At 37.7% G+C, this 23,211-nt stretch overlaps 2 protein-coding genes and 1 non-coding gene across 3 annotated transcripts; 1 reads left to right on the top strand and 2 right to left on the bottom strand.

The window, feature by feature from the left end:
• The first annotated feature begins 1,719 nt into the window (after positions 1–1,719).
• LOC147507261 (pentatricopeptide repeat-containing protein At2g13600-like) lies at positions 1,720–3,417 on the top strand. The gene has a single exon (XM_086601150.1). The coding sequence runs from the start codon at positions 1,720–1,722 to the stop codon at positions 3,415–3,417; it is 1,698 nt and encodes a 565-aa protein (XP_086457276.1).
• A 949-nt stretch (positions 3,418–4,366) lies between these two features.
• On the bottom strand, positions 4,367–6,413 carry LOC147507259 (small ribosomal subunit protein eS30z/eS30y/eS30x). The gene is made up of 3 exons (XM_086599978.1): positions 6,195–6,413; positions 5,976–6,113; positions 4,367–4,664 (listed from the first exon to the last, which is right to left on the bottom strand). The coding sequence occupies exons 1-3, from the start codon at positions 6,196–6,198 to the stop codon at positions 4,618–4,620; spliced, it is 189 nt and encodes a 62-aa protein (XP_086456104.1). The 5' UTR covers positions 6,199–6,413; the 3' UTR covers positions 4,367–4,617.
• On the bottom strand, positions 5,756–5,840 carry LOC147507260 (small nucleolar RNA SNOR75). The gene has a single exon (XR_015219714.1). It is a non-coding gene; the product is annotated as a small nucleolar RNA SNOR75 (small nucleolar RNA).
• Positions 6,414–23,211: the final 16,798 nt, after the last annotated feature.

Raw genomic sequence — 23,211 nt, 5'->3', positions numbered from 1 at the left:
ATAGTGAAAAATCCTTTAAACATCATTAAACTCGAATATTGCAACGAAAATATCTATGTAAGCACACTACTATTGAACAAATTCTTGCATGGACTTGTATCCATGCATGTAAACATATTATTTTGAATAGAAACCACACCACATTCCTCAAATCGATCTCTCTTCAACCAAACTGAGAATTCATTCGTGATGCATCAGAACAATGTAGTTAACAAGAAACTAGATGAACAGCAAAATCATTTGAAAATCCATAGCCAGCATTGCTTTTCAACGGAAGAGAGAACCGAACAAGAACGCAACAAAGGACACGAAAAAAGCTGCAGACATGGACGGAGAGATAATGCCAGAACCTGATTTAGGACTTGGGGCAGTTGCTGGCTCATCAGCAGCATAAGTTTCTCCTATTAGAGAAAACACGGCAAAAACTATCACCATCAAGGCGATTGTGGAAGCTTTGGCCATTTTCTTTATGGTTTTGAGAAATGGGAATGAATTACGAATATGATCAAGTAGAGATGGATGAAATGGTGAATAGTAGTGAAGAATAGAGGGAAATTTATAGAGAGAAAATTTTGGGCAGGGTGGCAAGTGCCCGGATTAACAGGCTGGTTGAATGATTGAGAGAGTTGTTAAATAATTCTGTTGTGTTAATTTGCTTTCTTTATTTGGCTGCATTTTGATTACTTTAATTAGTAAGAATTCAGTTTAAAAAAATACAATGGACGAAAAAGATAAAACAGATATTTGGCATTTGTTCTTGATAGCAAATAACAGCAAATTTTATGTGACTTTGTTGCGCGTTTGTTCCTCATTTCAGAATCTAAAATTTCCTCCAAACAAATTAATACATCCAAAATTTCGAAGTTTGAGACTTTGCACTTATGTGTTTTGTTGGCATTAGAAATTAAGTCACAAAAAAAGATTCAATCCTTAGTTGGATGGAACTAGATTATCAAGAGACATAAAAGTTAAGAATCCTAATAATTCATAGCCTAATAATTAACCTTTTTTCTCTTTTAAAAACACAATTTGGCTAACAAATCACATGGAGCTCCAATGGTTTAACAACTACAAATCTTTTTGTTTTGTCATAATGGAAGTCCCAGCCCACACATCACACTGGCAGCTATTGATTAGCACCTTTCAATGTGACATAATATTATTATCCAAAATCAGGTAGCTCTTTTGTCCTCACCCAATATTATAAAACAAGAAGGATTCTAGTACGGGTACGCCGGACTAAGAGGGGCTGGACTAAGAGAACCTAGATCCAGTATGTTGCCATGCAATGCACCCTCATCTTTTGCTGGTGGAGGACCCAGATGATTGCGTACCTATTATCTGCGGGTACTCTAGATTTTGCCATAAAACAATTAACAACAACATAATAGCAATTAACAAACCATGACATTTAACCTTTCTAGTTTCCACAATCCAAATTTACCCTTATAGTCTTTCGTGGAGTAAAATTTTTGAATGGGTTCGTTGACTACCGTTTTGAGCCAATACTTGGAGCAAGGTAAATGGCGGGAACTAATAAACCTCTACAAACAAACTCGAACCCAAGGCTTTCAACCAAACTCCTTTACCTTCACATCTCTCCTCAAATTCTGCATTTCTCTTCCATTTCCCCTTCATCAAGGAAAATCCCTTCACGCCCAAACCATAAAGAGTGGTTTCGTCGAGTCTGATGGCTATGTACTCAATTCTCTCATTACAATGTATGCTCAATGTGATTTGCTTTTTAATGCTCGTAGAGTGTTTGATGGAATTTCTGTTCCAAATCTTGTTAATTGGAATACGATCATTTCTAGCTTCTTTCGTGCTGGTGAATGTGATGGGGCTCGAGAGATTTTTGATCGGATGAAGGGTATTCAATATCCCAATGACATTACTTGGTCTGCTATGATTTCGGGGTACACTCAAAACTATCAAGCGAAGGAGGCTTTATGTGCTTTTAAGCAAATGAGAGGTGAGTGTAATGAATTGGGAATTGGTCTTTCGCCGAATGGTTACACTATTGCTAGTGTATTTTCTGCTTGTGGGCAATTGAGAGATCTTGTTATTGGAGAGCAAGTGCATGGGTACACTGTAAAGATTAGTGCGTATATTGAGAATGATGTCTTTGTTGGATGTGCTCTTCTTGATGTCTATGGTAGGTGTTATCGTCAAGAACTTGCTAAGCTTGTGTTTGATTCCATGGTGGAGAAATGTGTGGTAGCTTGGTCGACTCTGATTGCGACTTATGTGCGTAACAGCTGTCCTTCCTATGCAATTGAAGCTTTTAGAGACATGGTTTCTAAAGGTGAAGAACCGAATTATGTTACTCTCAGCACATTAATCACAGCTTGCGGCGAGTTGTCTAACTTGGTACTTGGAAAGGAACTTCATGGTTTTATTATGAGGAAAGGAGATATGAAGCAAGATGTTATCGTATCAACGTCATTAATAGATATGTATGGTAAGTGCCATTACATGATATATGCTCAACGGATATTGGAGAAGTCAACTCTGGAATGTAGCCCAACACCTATGTGGAATGCTACAATATCTGGCTACGTGGAGAACAATTGTTACAAGGAGGCCTGGGAGGTGTTCCGCTCAATGAATCAAGCTGGTGGCAGTAGCCCTAATTCTGTCACAATGGCCATTGCTCTGCCCTTGTGCACTAGATTGTCTATGCTCCTTCATGGAAAGGAAGTTCACTGCTATGCTCTTAAGAGTGGTTTGGATGATGAACTCTTAGTAGGAAATAGCCTCTTGGATATGTATACCAAGTGTGGAAAGCTCCATTTGGCAGAGAATCACTTCAAAAAGATGATAAAAAGAAACACGGTTTCCTGGACGGCAATGATAGATGGTTATGGTATGCATGGAGATGGTGAAGGCGCAATTAAGATCTTTGAATGCTTGGTTAGAGACAATGATGTGAAGCCAGATCATGTGACGTTTGTAGCTTTAATTTCATCATGTAGCCATGCTGGTCGAGTAGAAGAGGGCCTCAAATATTTTCAAACCATGAGTGAAGATTATGGAATTGTTCCTACAGAAGAAATTTACGGGTCTGTGGTTGATTTGCTTGCTCGAGCTGGGCGCCTTAATGAAGCTAAAAGTTTCATAGCAAATATGCCCATAGAGCCAGGTGCAAATGTTTGGGGAGCATTCCTGGGTGCTTGCAAGATACATGGGAACGTCACAGACGCCGAGCATGCAGCGGAAAAGCTACTAGGTCTTGAGCCCAAGGAAGGTGGTTTCCGCAAGTTGTTGTCAAGTGTATATTCGGATATTGGGAGCTTAGACCGTGTGGCAGAGGTGAGGAGCGCAATGAGAGAAACTAATGTCAATAAAAGGCAAGGTTTTAGTTGGTTAGAAACTAATGAGGGACTTCATGGATTTGTGGTGGGCCATGAACTATAGTCGATAAGGGGCACTTCCTTCAGTTAACAGATACTTGGATGAAAGCCATCAGACATCAGAACCGAGGGAAGCTATAGGGTCCTTTTGTGTCTCTCTCTTGTACAGATAACTCATCTGCATAAGAGAGAGATGGCAGCACAAATTTATTGACTGTAAAATTTCAACTAGAAGAAAATTTGAGTTGCAGCAGACTCCTTTGATTTGTACATTATTTTGACCCTCAAAATAAGATTTACAAAATACAGTTTCAGGATTTCTTGGTGTTAGGAGCCTAGACAATGATTTGGTGTCAGGAGTTTAGTTGGAAAAGCCAGTGTCAAAATAAGGCACCTGTTGCCGAATGCCAATATCAGCATGAGAAGTTGGCGTGGCAGAACTGCAGAAGGAGCAAATGAATAAGACCTGGTTAATGTATCCTTGACCCTTCACATGTATCCATCACGGAACAAACTGACGGAAAATTTGCTACAGCAAAGGAATACCGACTGAATCAAGTAGATTGATTGAAACAAGTATTTTTTTACGTAATCATTAATACTTCATTTGTATTAGCCATTACATCCTGATGGTCCGCCTCCAGCGCATATTAAAGCCGAAATATACATCAAATCTCAATAATCAGGGGGATGTTTTTTTAATATTTGATATGCATATTCGTCAGGGAACTGACTACCAATGTTTTGGCCAAGGGACTAAGACCTTTGCCGTTCGGCTAACAATGTTTCTCTTCCGATGCAACAAACCGTACTCGGGACCTATATACACACCTAGACCTGCAGAACTATTGACAAATTCAAGGCTTCCTCTTGGTTCTGACTAGTTCCTTTAAGAAACAAGCAACTCAACATTGTCGATACGAAATAAACTATGTTAAGCCAAATCCTGCTCCAGGAATTTCCCTGTGAGAATGCCTGATAGAGAATTCAACAGAAAACTAGTGAAAAACATGTACTGCAAACCTATATCTAGGTTCACGAAAAAGATAAATATAATGATTCAAACATCACTTAATTCATAACAAAACAGTATTTGCTGGCCAGGAAACAATTAATTGCCAGGTGAACAGTCAAAACATCAAGGACTACTATCATTTAACAATACAACTGGTTCCTAAAAATAAAATTTGATGGCATTCTACTCTACGGCTGCAAAACGCCTAACTGTCGATGTGACCACCATTATCTTCCCCTTCACTTATGCTCATTTCTCTGAAGAGTTTGGTCCTCTCTTCTTCCCAAAGCCAACAACTGAAAAGCAAGAACAAAGAAGTGAGTTAAAACCGTGAAAACTTGATCACGAATTCCACATAATTACAGATAAATGCAATAATCCATGCTATGCAACCCAGCTTAATGGTATTACGAACCTACATACCATTCTCAAATTCTCATAAACCATTCATCTATACTATGTACAATAAAGCACATGGTAGATGATTATTGAGAGAACACTGTTGCAGTCACCAAACTAGTATGCTCAAAAAATGGATACAAACAAAACCACAACTTCTTTTTAGATACTGGAAAATATTATCTCCAATTAGTACAAATTATCCACATGAGGATGTAACACCAGCCTCGAGAAAGGTTTAACAACCAGTAGACAAAAAATTAATGACCACATATAAAACTAACGATAGTAATGAAGCCAAATGCTTGGAAATTATCTTTTAGGACTTCGGAGTACTCTTGTATTTACAGTGGGCCGCACTTCAATTAGATAGGTCCATGACATTTATCACGTGAATGCGAGCATTAAAATTATGATGAAGGCACCAGATAGTTGAAACTTGCTAAAATAACACACCCAGAGTCATTAATGATGCTAAAAGCACCCGTTTATCCAGACAAACAAGTCGATTTTGAAAAATTAATCAACCTTCATAGAGAAATATAGCAAGTGATGAAAACAAGGACAAGTTATATGCACTAAGAGTTGCATTTTTTGCTTTGGTTTAAGTGAAATTTCAATAACAAGGTATAAGTATGCTGAGAAGGCCTACATTACGAGTTAGAAAGAAGAAAAAATGTTTTCATGCGAGTCAAAATAAGAAAAAACCAAAGAATTACTCGAAGAGCAGTGATTTGGATCAAGGATGAAAAACATATAAAACATTGAAATGGCAACACTAATGAGTTATTGACACATTATATTGTTTGTTAAAGATTCCTAGTTTCTTTAAGTACATCAAACAACCAGCATGCCTTCCCCACTTTGTGCTTACACAACAACTAAGCAAAACAATATGGCTCAGTAAAAAAAAAAAAAAAAATTGCCAATCAATTTTTTAACAAGATTAAAAGAAACACAAAGGATGAATGGACTTGGGATGAAGGACACCTCTCAGACAAATGCCTCAATTCACATCACGATTTAATGAATGGAATTTCTCAGACTCGTCATCAATATTGACATCATCAAGGCATTACCCAACACCCCAATTTTCCTTTCTAAAACTAACAGTTCAATATCATTTAATCAAACATATGGATCATATCACAATACAACATATAAATAAGGGGTGAATAAATCTGAATAGTAAAAAAAGAAAAAGTTACCAGCAGTGACGAAACGACGGTTGTACTGCATGCGTTTGTGAGCACGGCCTCTGGGTTTCTTCTTCTTGTCTTGCTTAGCTACCTTTGGTGTTTGTCCTCTCACCTTCCCTGCTCGTGCCAACGATCCGTGAACCTTACCTATACAACAACAACAATATGCAATCAACAAACAGTAAACTATTCATTGAAAGAGAGGAGAAAAAGTGAGGCTTTGCTTACCCATGACTAGGAATATTTCTCTTGCTTCTCTTGCTGCTGCTAAGGTTGTGAGATTTGAGAGTGTTGAGAATGACTAGAGTTAGATAGATATAATTAGGGTTAGGGTTTTGGACTAAATAGACACGTAGCCGTCGGATCTTATCAATCGTGCGACACAGATTATATTACTTTTGGGTGCAACTCTTTTTAGTTCGGGTTGCATTTAGCCAAATCAATAGTGCTCACTTCCCAGGGTCGGTGTACAAGTCTCAAAGTCTTGGTACCCGGCCCAATTCATATTGTTTGAGAGCCCATTGGGCTAACAGATGGGTCGTCTTAATACTAGTATACTGAAGGGCATGAGCAGAGAGGGAGAGGGAGAGGGAGAGGCGAGATGGAGAGATTGAGATTGAGAGGGAGAGAGATGAAGAGAACAGAAGAGATGAGGAATGAGGACAAACAGACAGACAGAAACCAACCAAATCACCTTTTGTCCACATACCCCCCTCGGCCCAGAACGATATAATTAGTGTCACGACTCCCCTACTAGAGACATACTCTATCAAGTAAGGAGAGATCATTCTCTCTAAATTTAGTGTGCACTTCATATCGGCCGTTGGATGATATGATCATACGGTTTGGTATGGTTTGTCAGTTGTGGGCCATGCAACAACCTCGATCTTGAGAAGAAATTTCTCCATCCAATGGCTATTTGCCTTGATCTCTCCAAAATTTAGAGAGAATTGTCACAGCCCGAATTTCTAAACAATTAAAAAAAAATGAATATTTAAAATATAAATATCTCAAACATCACTTGGTTCAATTGTCTAAAAACCCAGGCTATGACGGGGTGGATACAACACATGTCAAAACCTAAAACCCACATCATAAACAATCTTAACCACAAATTCAATCTCCAAAATTCTCTTTATTACTTTATAAAAAAATCTATCTTCCGTCCCAATAAAACATCAAACCACTCTAAGAATAACAGGTCTTAAACATTGTATTTTCATGTCATATGAAAAGAAAACTACGTTATTACATACTTCCAAAAGATCAGACCTAATAAAAATAAACTCCCAGACTGCTCCAAATCAAACGCCGCGGTTCCACTGTCTTCCACCTATGTTCCCAAGAACATACCCACATTGCCAAAACAAAGCAAACATGGGTCAGCAAAATGGAATTTGCTGGTATGAGTAGACTAACCACATAAAACCATTATCATACTTTAATTATTCAAACAATCACTTTATATTATCCCATAACTTAATCATTCACGGCTTGGAAGGCAATTAGTTCCGTCATTTTAACCGGCATAATTTCTTCCCAAGCAAGACTTCCATTATATAACTCATTATAATAACTCGTTTTAATATCTAAACCATTGAATTAAAACTTACCGATATCCACTGCTGTATAAGGGTAGGACCGCATCCCTGCACAAAATGTTATTAAGTCCTACCCTCTTGCAAAAGAAAGTTATAACTTCTATATAACATATGTAGATATTATATTAGGTATTCAAAAGTAAACCCAAACACTCCCATAATCAAAGAATACAACTAACCCGCAAGGCGAATACCTTAGTTCCTCTCTAGGGCAGTCCAAAGAATCTGGTCATTCATGGCACATTCAATGAATACCCGGGTCATTCATGGCACATTCACTGAATACCCCTATATAACGCTAACGGGCCATTTATGGCACATTCAATAAATGCCCATCTAATATATGACATCAACAGTCATAAAACGTACTAAATTCCAAAACTTGAGGCGTGGAGAGTTCTAAAAAAAGTGGTAAATTGGTTTACGCATGATTGAACCTTATTGCATATATTATTTTAGAGAACGAAGGAGTATCTTGTTTCATGTATTTTTGGTTTACGCGTTATTAATTAGATTAATGTCTAAGGGTCATAACGTTGCATATCATAAAAACTGAAACATCACATAGTAGGTAATACACATACACACGTATATATAAAGGTCTTAGCCTAAAGCCAAACATGCTAATAGCCCTAGACCTATCTTAATAACCCAAATAATAATCCGAGTTAAAAGGTCAAATTGGGTTAACTGGTCAAAGTCGACCCTAGTCAAAAGTCAACTCTGGTCAAAGTCAAAGTCGACCTGCCAAGGGTTAACAGCAGTCAACCAACCCCAAACTCCTCTAACCCAAAAGCCCAAAGCTTAAGGTCCAAAGTTTAAACTTAAGGCCAAAATGAAAATATCCAAAAACACTCAAGCCCACTTGCCTGATTCGGCCCCAGCCCAATCTAAACTTACTGTTCATAAATTATAACCTGACTCACTTGGATTTATAAAACCAGCCCACAAAATAACTTAAAACCGGCCCAACTCAAAACTAAAACTTGGCCTAAAGCCCAAAACTGAAACCAGCCCAAACCAAACAGATTTCGCCCAAGGCCCAACTGAAATTCATCGTTCATCTTCTCCAGCAGACTCCTCTCCAATCACCACCACTACTAATCCACCACTTTCGACCACCTCCATCATCCTATCGGTTTTGACCCCATGAAAAACCAAACAACTTTAATGAAAGCAAAATCTTCAAATCATTAGATCAACTATCCTCATCCAAACTAGATCCGGATTCGCCTCCATTAAAAGCTTGTTCAAAGCTTCAAGCTTTAGCGGTACTTGAAACAACCATCAACAACCCCATAACCAAACAACAAAACCTCACAACAAAACCAAAACAAAACAAAGTTAAACAACAACAAAAACGAAAACGGTTCGGTTCTTGCTTGAACGCCATTAATTACATCGCTTCAAGCTTCACGACTTCCCTCATCTTAAACAACCACATCTACTTCACCACGCCCGGTCCACAACTCCACAGTTCATCCATCCAACCCAACGGTCTAACATTCATAAAAAAAAAAACAAAACAAACCATTCGACCGCAACAAAACTGGGGACAATTTGGTTATGGCGGTGGCGCCATTAACAACCAGCGTCAAGTCTTCGACGGTTTAAGTTCGAGTTCAAAACCACAACAAAAAGAGTCTCAACGAAACACAAGCCGAAATCTTTTGGGGCTTATGGGGCTTATTAACAAACGGCTTGTTTCAAGCTTCGACGGTTTAACGACAAGATATCCGCAATATTTCATTCTACAGTTCTATATCAAATTTTATAGTTTTAAGTTTTAACAACACTACATATTTCAACCCGAAAGAAATCGACAATAATCGAGGATTTAATAAAATAAATCCATAAAATATCTACTCACCTGGTAGCTCTCACATTATCGGCCCGACTACAAGAAAAACTTCCTTTTTCTTCTTTCGGAAAAATCCCATTTTTCTCTCCTAAAACTCATTTGTGTTTTTCCCCAAAACTCTACGTTGAAAACTTCCCGAAAAACAAGGACAACCCTTATCTATTACTTACGGGACTTTTATCCTTAACTGATAGTTATCATTTATCCATTATCTATTTTCATTATTATTATTATTTATTATTATTATTATTATTTATACTAGGAAAACAAAAGAAAAAGCCGGGGTGTTATAAGAATGATCTCTCCTTATCATTTGCCTACTCTATCATAGGCGTCTCTAATAGTCTTTTAGACTTGTGAGAGGAGAAATAGGCATCGAATTTGCTGCGTGGAAGTGGAGGAATTTGCATTGTACTTGCTTCAAACAGAGTTTAACTTGCAATTGAAGAAATGGCTACCATAAGATTAGCATCAAGTGTGATTGGAATATCAAACACCGTTCTATTTTTAAGGGTTTTAAGATTTAAGGTCTTCTTCTAAGCAACATCGACCACATCTGCAATGGTGGATGGTGTGTTTGGATAGAAAACAAAAGCAAAAACGAAGGGTTGGCGTGCACCATTGTTTGAAATACAACGGTGAAACACTTACAAAGATATTTGTTGTAACAAATCCAATAAAGCTATATTATTTGCGATTGATTGATTTCGGTCATCAATTTAATTAAAATATTGAAAAGATGAAACATATATAACAAACTTTTACAAGATCAAAAACATAACTTAGCATTAAGCAAAGAAACAAAAACAAATTAAGTTTCTTTCTCAATCAGAAAAAAGAAATTACAACGCCAAACAATCGCCAAATAGTACTCCACTAGCAATAATATAATTTGACTGTCTAGACATCAACTAGCAAACAGCTTCCCCGTCTCTGTCATTGTGCAGTAGTTTAGAAAATGCATTCCTTATAAGCTACGAGGGCTGCTGCTAAAGATGTTTATTTCGTGTAATGAAGCTGATGTAGTGGGTGCAATAAAGTTTCGCATGTGCATTCAGATCTTGTTTTTTACCTAAGCAATATTATGACTTAGGAGTCGTTTGTTTTTTTGAGCCTCTGAATGCTGAATGCTAAATGGACCACTATTTGAATGCTGAATGTTGATTGCTGAATTCTGAAAAACATGTTTGTTTTATGTCAGAATGACCTGGCTCTGAATGCTGAATATAAATCATTTGGACAATTTTACCTGTGTTATCAATTTTTAACACAAACTTATTGAACGCTGAAAACTTATGTTTCAGCGCCTCTTAATGCTGAAAACCCAAAAAACAAACAACCACTTAATGATCCATTTTCTACATTTTTCATGTACCCTGAGATTCTTAAATCATTAAATCTTCAAGATGCTAAATAACATTCTCGTGTTAGCAGAGCCAGAATTCTAAACCAAGGGGTGTGAGATCATGCACACCCCACTCCACCCTACCCAAAAATAAAATAAAATAAAAGTATGCAGTTATTCATTTATTTTTGCAAGAAGGTCTAAACAATAAATATTAACAAAATTATGTATTTATTTCAATTCACAAAACTAGAGTGCGTTGACTACTAAGAATTTAATATTGATTGACAAAGTTAACTACTTAAGCACTTAAACCATTAATTGATACTACTATGTCTATATATATCTACATAATTTAGTCAACAAGTTTACAACAATTCAACAAATTGTTAACTTCCTATAATACTATAAGTCTATATAACCTTACTATCATGCGGAGAAAATTATAAAAGATTAACATTGAAAGTAAAAAATTATCTTGTTTTGTTTTGTTATATTTTTGTTTTTTGTTTTTTTTAAGTGGAGATTTTATTGATAATGATAACGAGTTTTACAAATAATTAGGACAATCGTGCAACAAGCTGCGTCGCAAGTCCTTTATGAATTTGTTTTTTGTTTTTTGTTTAGGTTGAGGTCTAACGCTTGTTTAAGAATTGAGAGTGAAAGAAATGAGGAAGAGCTTACGGATTTGTTATGGGTGATTAGAATTATACAAACTAACCAGTTGGGCTTTGGGCCTTTAGCTATTTGTTTTAGTCTCATTAACCTATCAAACCTTCAGAGACACATTTGTCTCCCTTTAATGGTTTTGGACTCAAAATAAATTATAAATGATAATTTTGTAAGGGCAAAAAGAGAGGTAAAAAAAAACGCTGGTTTATTGGAATATTTTTTATTAGTTTTATTTTTCATACTATTTTTTTTCTATTGATTATATTTTCACTATAATTGTGAAAATTTTGGGGGTACAGTAGTGGAAGTTTGTTAAAAAAAAATTGGGGGGTGCGAGTCCTTATAGTTTGAAGATTTTTCTAGACAATTAGTTATGTGGTAGTAGAGCTTTTCTAATCTCAGGGGGTGCGACTGCCCCCACACGCACCCCCCTATATCCATCTATGGACCCCGAGTCTCTTATCTTTTCATTATTCTTCCCACCACTGTCTTGAGTACTTTTATCATCTATAAGCCAAATACCCAAACTTAAATATTAATCTCCCCTATTGTCACAAGCTCATTCTCACAAGAAAACTATAAAATAGCATACCCATTTCGATGCACAGTTGTCACTAGTCATATATTGTCCTGTGCAAAGTTTCTTTTTGGACGAACCTTACGCGTGTAGGAATTTTGGGGAGAATAATGTTGCGATTGAGTTCAAATGATCAAACTGCCTATGTATCCAGTTCACTGATGACCTAGAATCAAGTCAAACGTAGTTCATTATTTGGATTCTATGATCGAATGATCGATGACGAACGGAGAAGATGGAGAGTAGAGAAGATGCATCCGATCCTCTCCCTTTGTTTAGAGAGTGGAGATGAAATATATAGAATTCCCTCCCCCCTTTGGTGCTACATGAATTGAATGAGATCCACTTTTGGTGTTTTATTCATTGATGATATTTAATATTATATTGATAGCTATTATTGCTCTATGCATGTATTCATGTTCATTTTGTAACCATTTCGTAACTCATGACTCTTGAGATGACCAATTGTAATAATCCAATAAGTTAGTATCAAGATATGATTGATAGCAATGACACATGTCGTGAATATATTGATGACAATATATGTCCCCCACACAACCCCCTCTCATTAGGTCGTGCTTTCTTAAGAACGATCTGTCGAGAGAAATAATTTGACACATGTCTAAGTGGAATAGTGAGCATGTTGGAGCTCATGTGAGTGTAGGTCTAGGACTCTTTAGCGCTTATGTAAGTGTTCTGCTCCAGTGAGCGTAGGTCAATGGACCTTTTAGCGCTTATGGAAGCGTTCTGCTCGAGTAAGCGTAGGTCAAGGGACCTGTTAGCGCTTGTGTAAGCATTCTGCTCCAGTAAGTCAAGGGACCTTTTAGCGCTTATGTAAGCGTTCTACTCCAATAGGTCAAAGGGCCTTTTAGCACTTACGGAAGTGTTCTGCTCGAGTGAGCGTAGGTCAAGGAACCTTTTAGTGCTTATGGAAGCGTTTTGCTCTAGTGAGCGTAGGTCAAGGGCCCTTTTAGCGCTTATGTAAGCATTCTGCTTGAGTGAGCGTAGGTCAAGGGACCAGGGAGCGTTCTACACTGAGTCGGTCCTAGAAGTATAGGTCCCCAACTAGTGTGAAGTGGTGACGCTATGTAGCATTTAAGCATGAGTGAGCGTTATACCCAGGTGGGCGTTGTGACCTGAGTGAGTCTGCCTACTCTAATGAGCGGGTGGCTCTAGTGAGCATCCTGATTTAGAGATCGTAGTTGATAGCTAGCCTTGAATTGACGTGACTATAGCTAGCCCCAATTTATTTTTGAAGTTTAATTTACCTGTAAAAATGCGAGCTGGCACGAAAGAGTTATTACAAACTAACGATAGTAATTCTGAAGATGCATAGAGCATTGAGCTCAAATAATAACTGAATTGAACATGATTAGATGACAATAACTAGCCCCAGCTCATAGATGGTTTTGGATAGCCCCCAGTTTGGTTGGTTGCATTTAATAAACTGCAAGGGAGTGAGCCTCCACTTCACAATTCGAGCGACTCATCTGTTTTATGCTATCGCCAGTTCGTAGTACAGGCGACCTGCTAAGGAGGGAGTTGTACTTATGAAAAGAAATCAGTAGTATCAATTTGTATGGAGCAATCGAGCTTAAATCACAAATGAATTGGACTATGTGTAGAAGTGGGCGTTGAAGCTAGTTGTAGTTAGCCCCAGTTTGGTATTTGACCAGCACAGTTGAATCGAACTATGCGACATTTGTTAGCCCTTGCAATAGATCATTAGGTCGCCTGATATCAAGTAGATAAAACAAGATGATATGTCGCAGGTCGGTAAAGGCTAATATATACAAAGTAGCCCCGTCTGATCAAAACTGGCGAGGTCAATGTCTTACCATAGTCGATAGCTTAGTTAAACATTGGGCGCGACTGTCACACATGGTCCAACACAGAAAAAGACTTCAGAAGTCAGCTGTGATTAGTTGGTGAGGAGAGAGGAGAGAGAGAAGAGAGAATTTAACTCATTATTTTAATACAATACACCAATCGAAATTGACTTCGGAGGTTTTTTCTGTGCTGGGCCATGTGGGTTAGTTCTATCCTTAAACATTTGCACGTTGCTGGGTCGGGGTCCGACATGTGCACGACCTGCAATATATGGGTAGCTAGCCCCACCGTCTCGAAGCATTTAAGTTTGTGAGTTTCTCTTGTATCCATGGTCTGGCGGTGATTCCTCCTATTGTAACTTGAAAATTTTGAAAGTCGGACCAAGGAATAGCAAATTATTTTGGTTGCTAAGTGCACCTTTTAAGACTTGAAAATGATGCAAGTAATCGCTTGCGATATTCTCATTAGCGACTGGGAGTCATAGGATTCAAGCTCGAGTTCAGATGTGAATTATCCTTTTCTCCTGTCCTTCCTCCACCTTTTAGAATACACAACCTTGAAATACCAATGCATATATAAAAGAAAAACATTAGTAGGAATATTAATCTAGAAATTTGAGACAAAAATTGTATTCACTTGGAAAAGAGATAAGTGGCTTGGTCACCGCATGATATTAGTCTGCCCAAGTGAATCCAACATAGCCAATGGACTCTACAGGTTAATATATAGGGTCCCTATGATAAGCTAACATAGCCAAATGAACTGAAGCTTTATTTGTTCATGTAATGAAAACTTATCTTTTATGCATGCATTAATTGACTCCATAGGTGAGTGAGCTTTTTGATTATTCTCTTCGGACAACCATCACCATGCTTCGCGGGCTTGAAAATCGAAAGTAGCAATAGAACTTTAATTTGAGTAGATGAATTTTTAAGTTATTCAATCCACAGACGGTGCCAATGTAAATGTTCTTTTTGGGCAAACCTTACGTGTGTAGGAATTTTGGGGAGAATGATATTGTGACTGAGTTTGAAGGATCAAACTGCCTATGTATCCAGTTTGCTAACGACCTGGAATCAAGTCGAACGTAGTTCATTGTTTGGATTCTATGATCGAATGATCGATGGCGAACTGAGAAGATGGAGAGTGGAGAAGATGCATCCGATCCTCTCCATTTGTTTAGAGAGTGTAAAGGAAATATATAGAATTCCCTCCCCCTTTGGTGCTCTATGAATTGAATGAAATCCACTTTTGGTGCTCTATTCATTGATGATATTTAATATTGCATTGATGGCTATTATTGCTCTATGCATGTATTCATGTTCGGCTTCAGATATATTCGGGTCGGGTTCGGTTTCAGATATAATTTTTGGGTTTTTTTTTTTAAATTTTTTTTAGTGTTATCCGATCAGGTTGATCGGGTTCGAGTCGAATTCGGGTTGAAGATTTCGGTTTAATTCAGATTTAGGTTCGGGCTCGGATATTGTCAAACTATTCGGGTTCGGATTCAGATATAGCCATATCCGACTCGAACCCGACCCATTCCCTGCCCTAAAGCCCAGTCGTCTCTACTATGCTGACGTACGAGATTAACAAGTCTCTTTAGAGTGTCAGCAACAACCAACAACACGTATAGTCCAACGCTTATGCTTTATAAAAAAAATTATGTACCATACAAATTTAACATGTATACTTTCTATTTTCTTTTTAACACGTATCATAAAAAGATCATATTAATAAAACTAACATCTCATATTAACAACGTTAATATATCTTTTTCCTTTTTTCAATTTTAAATGGTATGTACCAATACTTAAAAAAAAAATAAACCTTTATTTCTTAGAACATGCAGATATGAAATTAGCATATATCTTATATATTTGTACAAACAAAAATTTTCAGATCTCATTATTCTAATAAATCAAAAATAGATTATAGCATGACCCACTTTGATACCATATGTTGGGATTACTTTGATCCTATATCTTTAACATGCTAATCTATTATTGATAAAAAAGGAATTAAAAGATAAATATCTTATTAACCGTAATTGGAGATAGACAGTAAAGAAAAGCTTTCCAAAGTTGAATCCAAAAGGTTAGTCTTCAGCCTTCTAGTAGTATTCACCACACAACACACCACAAAACACTTTTGATTTTCTCCTATTTTTAGTAGTACTTTTTTTGGAAAGACTAATGGTCTCTTTCACCAAAAAGTCATTCTCTTATATAGATAAACTTTAAGAATATGTAAGTGTGTGTGTAGTGGGATCCACTTAGGATTCCAAGTCTTATCTCAAAGAGGACAAGTCCTTGTCATACAATAAGGCCCATGGAACTATCAAGAAACACTTTTAATATATATTTCTTTAATATGGAAAGTGACCATTAACAAATCCATATTTACAATAAGGCCCATGGAACTATCAAGAAAGTCCTTTCCTACCATTATTTAAATCTAAGTCCCTCCACCTCACTTGTATTCACAATTAGACCATTGGGAATATGTTCTTCACTGTCACAGCCATGTCTATTTTTTTTTTGGTAGACAAGCAGGGTTTTTAGAGAGGTCCCTTACCCCTTTTCATAAATAAAATAAGCTGATTACATTATTGCATATTCTTTGCCTATTGCATCCTCATACACAATTTTCTTGATATCTTCAAAAAATGAACTAGGTACAATCTCAATGAAACAAATAGTAGGGATGTTAGTAGCCAAAGCATCTGCCAACCTATTGGTCTCTCTATATGCATGTACTATATTAAACCCATCTAGCTGTTTAACATATTGTTGTATATCTTCCATTATCTTCTTAGCTTGCCATGGATATCGTGATTGAGCCTTCATAAATGACACCACATTGCTTGAATCTGTTTGGGCTTGGACTCGGTTTATATTGTGTCTTGTTGCCAGCTTCAGTCCATGCATCAGTCCTTCTAATTCTATGAGCACAATGTCTCTGTGCTTTGCCTTTCCGTGAGCTACTGCTACAACATGCCCACTGTGCTCTCTTATTGTCGCTGCCCACCCTCCTTGTGTACCTTGTAGAGTTCCATCAGTGTTCAATATCCATTCATTTTCTTTGCTTTTGCCCATTTGCACCATCTGATCTGATCTCTTTCAATTTCAATGTCTACATTCCATAACTCCTCTAGCCTGCTCCTATTCGGTCCTTCCTTCATCTTGAACTTGCATGCTCTGAGTTTGGTCTTCATATCATTTAAGATTGTACGAATGAGTTGAGCTGCTTGTGTCTGCTTGTTATTGAAGATCATTTTGTTTCTCTCCTGCCATACTGTATAGATGAAGCCATTGAAGATCAGCTTCAGTGCGTCCTTGTCATCACATCCCTTTCCTATCGCTTTCTCTATCACCCACTCTATTTCTTCTTGCCATGTTTGTTTTCTCTGTGTGATATATCCTGCACTTGTGAGTAAATTCTGCCATATATATATATAGAATAATTACAATGAAAGAATAAGTGTTCTATAATTTCTCTCTCTCTCCAACACAAAACACAGATGTCTGTTCTCACCACCTTCCTCTCCATAAGCACATTCATAGTTTTCAGACCTCCCCGAAGTGCTAACCAAGAGATAAAGGATTGTCTTGGTATTCGGTTTGAGTACCATACAATTCCATGCCACTATACACTCTATCTCGAACTCCTTAGGCTGTTATATGTTTCTTTCAGCTGGAAATCTCCATGTATTGAGTCTGACCATATTACTCTGTCTTCCTTTCTCCCCAAGTTAACCAGTTCATCCATTTGCAGTATAATGTCAGGTAAATGCACTCATATATGATGCGGTATATTCCACTGTTCATTCTCGATCATGTTCACAACTGTGGCATTCTCATTGCCAGTGGAATTATATAATAAAGATTGTGGGAAGTATTTCTTGAGTATACCTGTCGGATGCCAAGGATCTAACCAAAACTTGGTTCCATTCCCATTCCCAATCTGATGAAGTGCAATTGCCGCAGCTTGAACTCGATCCTTCATCAGATTTCTCCACACCCACGAGCAATCACTCGGGATATTCAAATGCCAAAAATTCCTACCCTTAATCATGTTCTTCTTCACCCAATCTACCCATAGTATGTCTTTGTTACTCAGAATGTGCCATATGTGCTTGAGGTTCGCTGCTTGATTCATTGTAATGATATTTCTAATTCCCAGTTCTCCTTCTTCATATGGATGACAAATATCTTCCCATCCAAGCAATGCATGTGAGGTGTTTCCATCAGGCCCATTCCATAAGAAATTTCTTAACAGGCTATTGATGTCATCAATTGTCTTCTGAGGTAGCATAAAGGATGAAAACCAATAGATACTGAGATTGTTGAGCACTGACTTTATAAGTTGCAACCTTCCTGCATAAGATAGTGCTTTCCCCTTCCAACTCTGTATTCTTTTGCTTACCTTTTCCAACAAAGGGCCGCAGTCCTTGTGAGTAAGCCTTATGGTGATCAATGGCAGCCCTAAATACTTGACAGGTAGTGTTCCTTTAACATACTGTATGATTCCTTGTACTTGATCACATGTGTCTCTATACATCCCTGCAAAGAATATATTGCTCTTCTCTGTGTTAACCTGTAGCCCAGTGCTCTCCTTAAATCTTTCCAACACATCCCTTAAGCTCTTCACTGTTTCGACATCTCCATGCATAAATACTATAATATCGTCTGCAAATGAAAGATGAGTGATAATAGGATTAGAGCATTTGTAATGTAATTTGTATTCTCCTTCCTGTACCTTTTTCATTATCATTTTTGAGAATAACTCCATTACCAACACAAACAAATACGGGGACATGGGATCTCCTTGTCTAATCCCTCTATTGTTTTTGAAATACCCATATGGAGCTCCATTTAGCATGATGGAGTACCTTGGTGTCTGATGTATAGGTACGCCAATATTTGTTAGAGCAAACTCCACTGCCTCCCATCTGATGGTGTCATAAGCTTTCCTTAGATCAATCTTAACTGCACATCTAGGAGGGCCAGTGTCTCTATGATAGTTATGAATGAGCTCATGTGACAGTAGTATGTTATCCTGAATGCTTCTACCAGATATAAAAGCTGATTGGTTCAAAGAAACCACCTGTGGTATGAACGATTTCATTATGCCTGTAAGTATCTTCGTAATGCACTTATAGACCACACTGCAGCATGGAATGGGTCTATAATCACTCAAAGACACTGGTACCTTCACCTTTGGCACTAGTGTAATGCATGTAGCATTCACTTCCTGAAGCATCATGCCAGATCTGAAGAAGTTCCTTATAGCCCTTACAAAATCATCCCCTACTATTCTCCATGTGGCCTTAAAGAACATGGATGTAAACCCATCACTCTCGGGCGCTTTCTCACTATCAATGGTTGATAAGCACTCTGTGATTTCATCCCTTGTGATGTCCTTGATTAACTCCTTCCCTTGTTCTATCCCTATCTGAGGCATTTGCACATTCATGTATATCGAAAAATCCAGCTCCTCTAGTTGATCCGGGCAGTACATGTTCTTATAGAATTTTTCACACTCTTCCCCAATCTCATTCACATCATCTAGTATCTTCCCATATCATCCTTAGCACATCTGATTTTATTCACTCCTCTTCTTGCCTTCACTGAGTTAAAAAAGTATGTTGTATTATTGTCCCCTAACACAATCTCATTGTCTCTCGATTTCTGTTTGTATAATGATTCCTCTGTAGCTGCTTCTTTGACATAGACTCTGATAGTTCTTCTCTCCTTATGTATAAGTTCTCGATTCATGGGATCTGTTTGGAGTCTTTGTTGTATGTCTTCTAATTCCTTCCTTGTTTCTATTACTCTTTCATTGACATCGCCAACCTTTTCTCTGTTCCACTTCATGAGATCTGCCTTGACATGCTTCAGCTTTTTCATGAGTGTGTACATAGGGTTCCCAACTAAAGGTGTGTGCCACGCATTACTCACCACTTCTATGAACCCTTCTTCATATATCCAGAAGTTAAAGAATAGAAATGATCTTTTACCTTGTCCTTTTTGGTGACATGAGCGTACCACCATAGATGTGTGGTCGGATATTGCCCCTGGGCTTATAAACTCAGCTTTAGAATCTGAATATTTGTTCAGCCACTCTACATTCACCATAACTCTATCAAGTTTCCTCCACTTCCTATTCTCTTGTTTATTACTCTAAGTCAGCATATCTCCTTTAAACTTTAGATCTACTAATCCAGCTGTATGAGTACACATGAGCAGCTCTTGAAAATGATGTGGTCTTGTAGGTTTTCCTCCTACTCTCTCCTGTGAATTCAGTATCGAGTTATAGTCTCCGAGTACTATCTAAGATATTTGTATAGTACATGATAAGTCCATGATTTGATTCCACAATTCCCTTCTAATCCATCCCTCTGTGCTGCCATACACCATAGTTACTACAAATGAATCCCCATTTGGCAGAGTTACCTTCATCGTTATACATTGCATTTCAATCTTTATATTAGTCACTACACATTCTCTGTTGTTCCAACATACCCATATCCTTCCTAGATCACTATGATCATAGTTATGCACTACTTCCCATCCTTCACACATTCTATTTATCACATAAGGCACATTCTTCTTCTTCACTTTTGTTTCTACTATCCCTATAAGACTTAAGTTGTTCTTCCTGATTAACTCCTTTACCTCAGCCTGCTTGTATTTCTTATTCATCCCTCTAATATTCCAGCATCCTAGGTTTATCATCATTTGAATCGTCGTTTAGGATTAGAGTGGTCATACTTGGTAACCACTGTGTTTGTTTTCCCATAATTTGGAATCTTAGTACCCTTCGCTATCACCTCTGTACTGTGCTTCTCTTTTCCCTGTGTGCTTGTTCCACCTATTTCATTTCTCTGACCAGTGTTGCTTGTCTCAGTACGTTCTGTCCTTCTCTTGTCTATTTTCTTCCTCCTGTCCCTCTCCTTCATCATCTCTAACTTGCTCCACTACAACAAGGCTTGTCTGCCCTTCTTCTATTGCCCTCATTCTGCAAGTATGTTTCTTTTTCGGTGTCTGCCATTCATCCTCTTTGTTGGTGTCATTCCCCTCTCCTTGTTCTCGTGTGGCGTCTTTCAGTTTTAATTCTCCTTCCTTACTGACTTGTTTCTCTTGTTCCTTCTCTTCAGATATTTCATTCTGTTTCTGTACTCCCTTTTTTATCCATACACTTGTTTGAGCCTCACTCTTCTGTGGTTTCCTTGGGCATAAATTATCACTGTGCCCAAACACCTCACATACCTTACATTTTGGTGGCTTCCAATTATATTCCACCTTCACCTTGTAAGCTTTTTTCTGATCCAGTACACATGTTATATCTCTCGGGTATTCACACTATGTATCCACTTCCACGCAATTGCATAACTCGTTCTAGTCATGTCCTCTGTCGGTTTATCAGCGAATAATGGCCTTCCAATAGCACTTGATATCTTACTAAACCCCTTCGTATTCCATAGTTCAATCGGGAACTTCTTGAATATTACACATATAGGAATAATTCTGATCTCATCTGCTTCCACAAATAACTTCCATGGCCTAACCACAAATAGCTGACTCGTTATATGAAACGATCCAATATCCAGCATTGTGTTTCTGTCTTCATCACTTCTGAATTCAAATGAGTACATGTTCTCTCCATATGTTCTCATTTCAAATCCATTCTTCACATTCCAAGTTCTTGTCACTATATCCTTCACAAAGGAAAAACCCAGTTTTCGCCCAACAAAAGTTCCCACAAGCAAATGCTCAAACTTCTTGTGTACATCTCCATATTCCTTTGAATCAAAATGTATTACAGCCTTCCCTTCCACCATATCTGGTTGGTAGTACTCAAGACTCTGCTTCCCAACTGACTTCCTTCCCAAGATGTCAGCCCATGAGCTTTTCTTGCTCTGCTGTTCCTTTCCTTCTTCTTGGCTCTTTCGTGCTTCTGCTATAACTGTGTCACTCTGTTGTGAATCTCCTGTAGGTTGTTCCATTCCTCCTCTATTTGCAATATCACTCTGATTTGTATTCTCTTTTCCAGATCCTAAAATTCCGGATCTATTTTTTAGGGTTTGCGCCTCCATGTTTCCTTCGCGTGAAGTCCGTGTTATTCCTCCCTGAGTGTTAACTTGTGGTTAAGTACTCTTACCCACATGTACGATGTCCTCATTACTGGTTGTTTCATCTTCTGCCTCCTGCTGCACTAGCAGCTCATCATGTATCTTTATAATTCTTAGTTGCAACAATCTTTCGAGCAACCCTTTCCCATAGAGTCTTTCGAACTCAGTCCCATGTTTCTCATATTCCTCATCATCATAGTTATTTGGGATCCTGTTTGAATGTTTAGGAGTCCCACTCTCATTCTCTCTAGGTTTTTCTTTTTCCATGTCTTTTTTTGACAAAAGACAAAAATGCCCTTAGTGTTTAAAATCTCCCACTAAAAGCCACCATTAACAATCAGCTATGTGTGGGCAAGCATGTTTTTAAAGAGATCAGTAACTCAATTGTGTGTAGGGGGTTCGAACCCCAGACCTCTGGTATCATCACCCAAAGGTTTTACTAACTAAGCTAGAAGGCACTTACTAAATGTATGGGCAAGCCTGTATTTAAAGAGATCAGTAACTCAATTGTGTGTAGCGGGGGTTCGAACCCCAGACCTCTGATATCATCACCCAAAGGTTTTACCAACTAAGCTAGAAGGCACTTACCTATGTCTAATTGACCCAATATGACATTCAACATTAATTGAGTATTAAGAAACTATTTCTTATACCGGCCGGGTTTGAGCTCAATTAGTTATGTCACAATTTCCTATACATAACTCCGTAGAGTGGTGGATCCTTTATTAGAATTCGTGATTCAAGACATTTTATATTTATTACCCAAAACGTCAAGTCTAGTCTATGAATAGACATTACTTTTTAACGTCTCAAAGTAATAAATTTGAGACACAATGAATTTTCATAATTCCTCAAGTCTAGGGATTAATTGGTAGAGTGAGATTTGCACACTATCCTTAACAGCGAATTTATAGTGTATTCTCACTTTGATCCCCTCAGTGTCAGTCATGTGACTACACCAAATGATTGAGATATTTATCATCCTATCATATAGCAGTTATGTATATATATTTTAGTCTTATAAGTGAAGCGTCTGACTTCGCCCCTAACTGTGAGCATTCAATGTAAATAGATACAATCAAATCTCCCGCACATGACTCTTTGTATGCTTAATTGTTCTAATTCTATTACCTATGGAACTTTTGGTTTCATCACATGATATTAGTTCACCCACATGCATAATAATTAAATTTGTGTATTTAATTAAACATCATTATGTATA

The sequence above is a fragment of the Coptis chinensis genome, chromosome 3, assembly GCF_015680905.1.
Source record: "Coptis chinensis isolate HL-2020 chromosome 3, ASM1568090v1, whole genome shotgun sequence".
In the NCBI taxonomy this organism is placed as follows: Eukaryota; Viridiplantae; Streptophyta; class Magnoliopsida; order Ranunculales; family Ranunculaceae; genus Coptis; species Coptis chinensis.
This window is presented reverse-complemented; position numbering and strand designations above follow the sequence as displayed.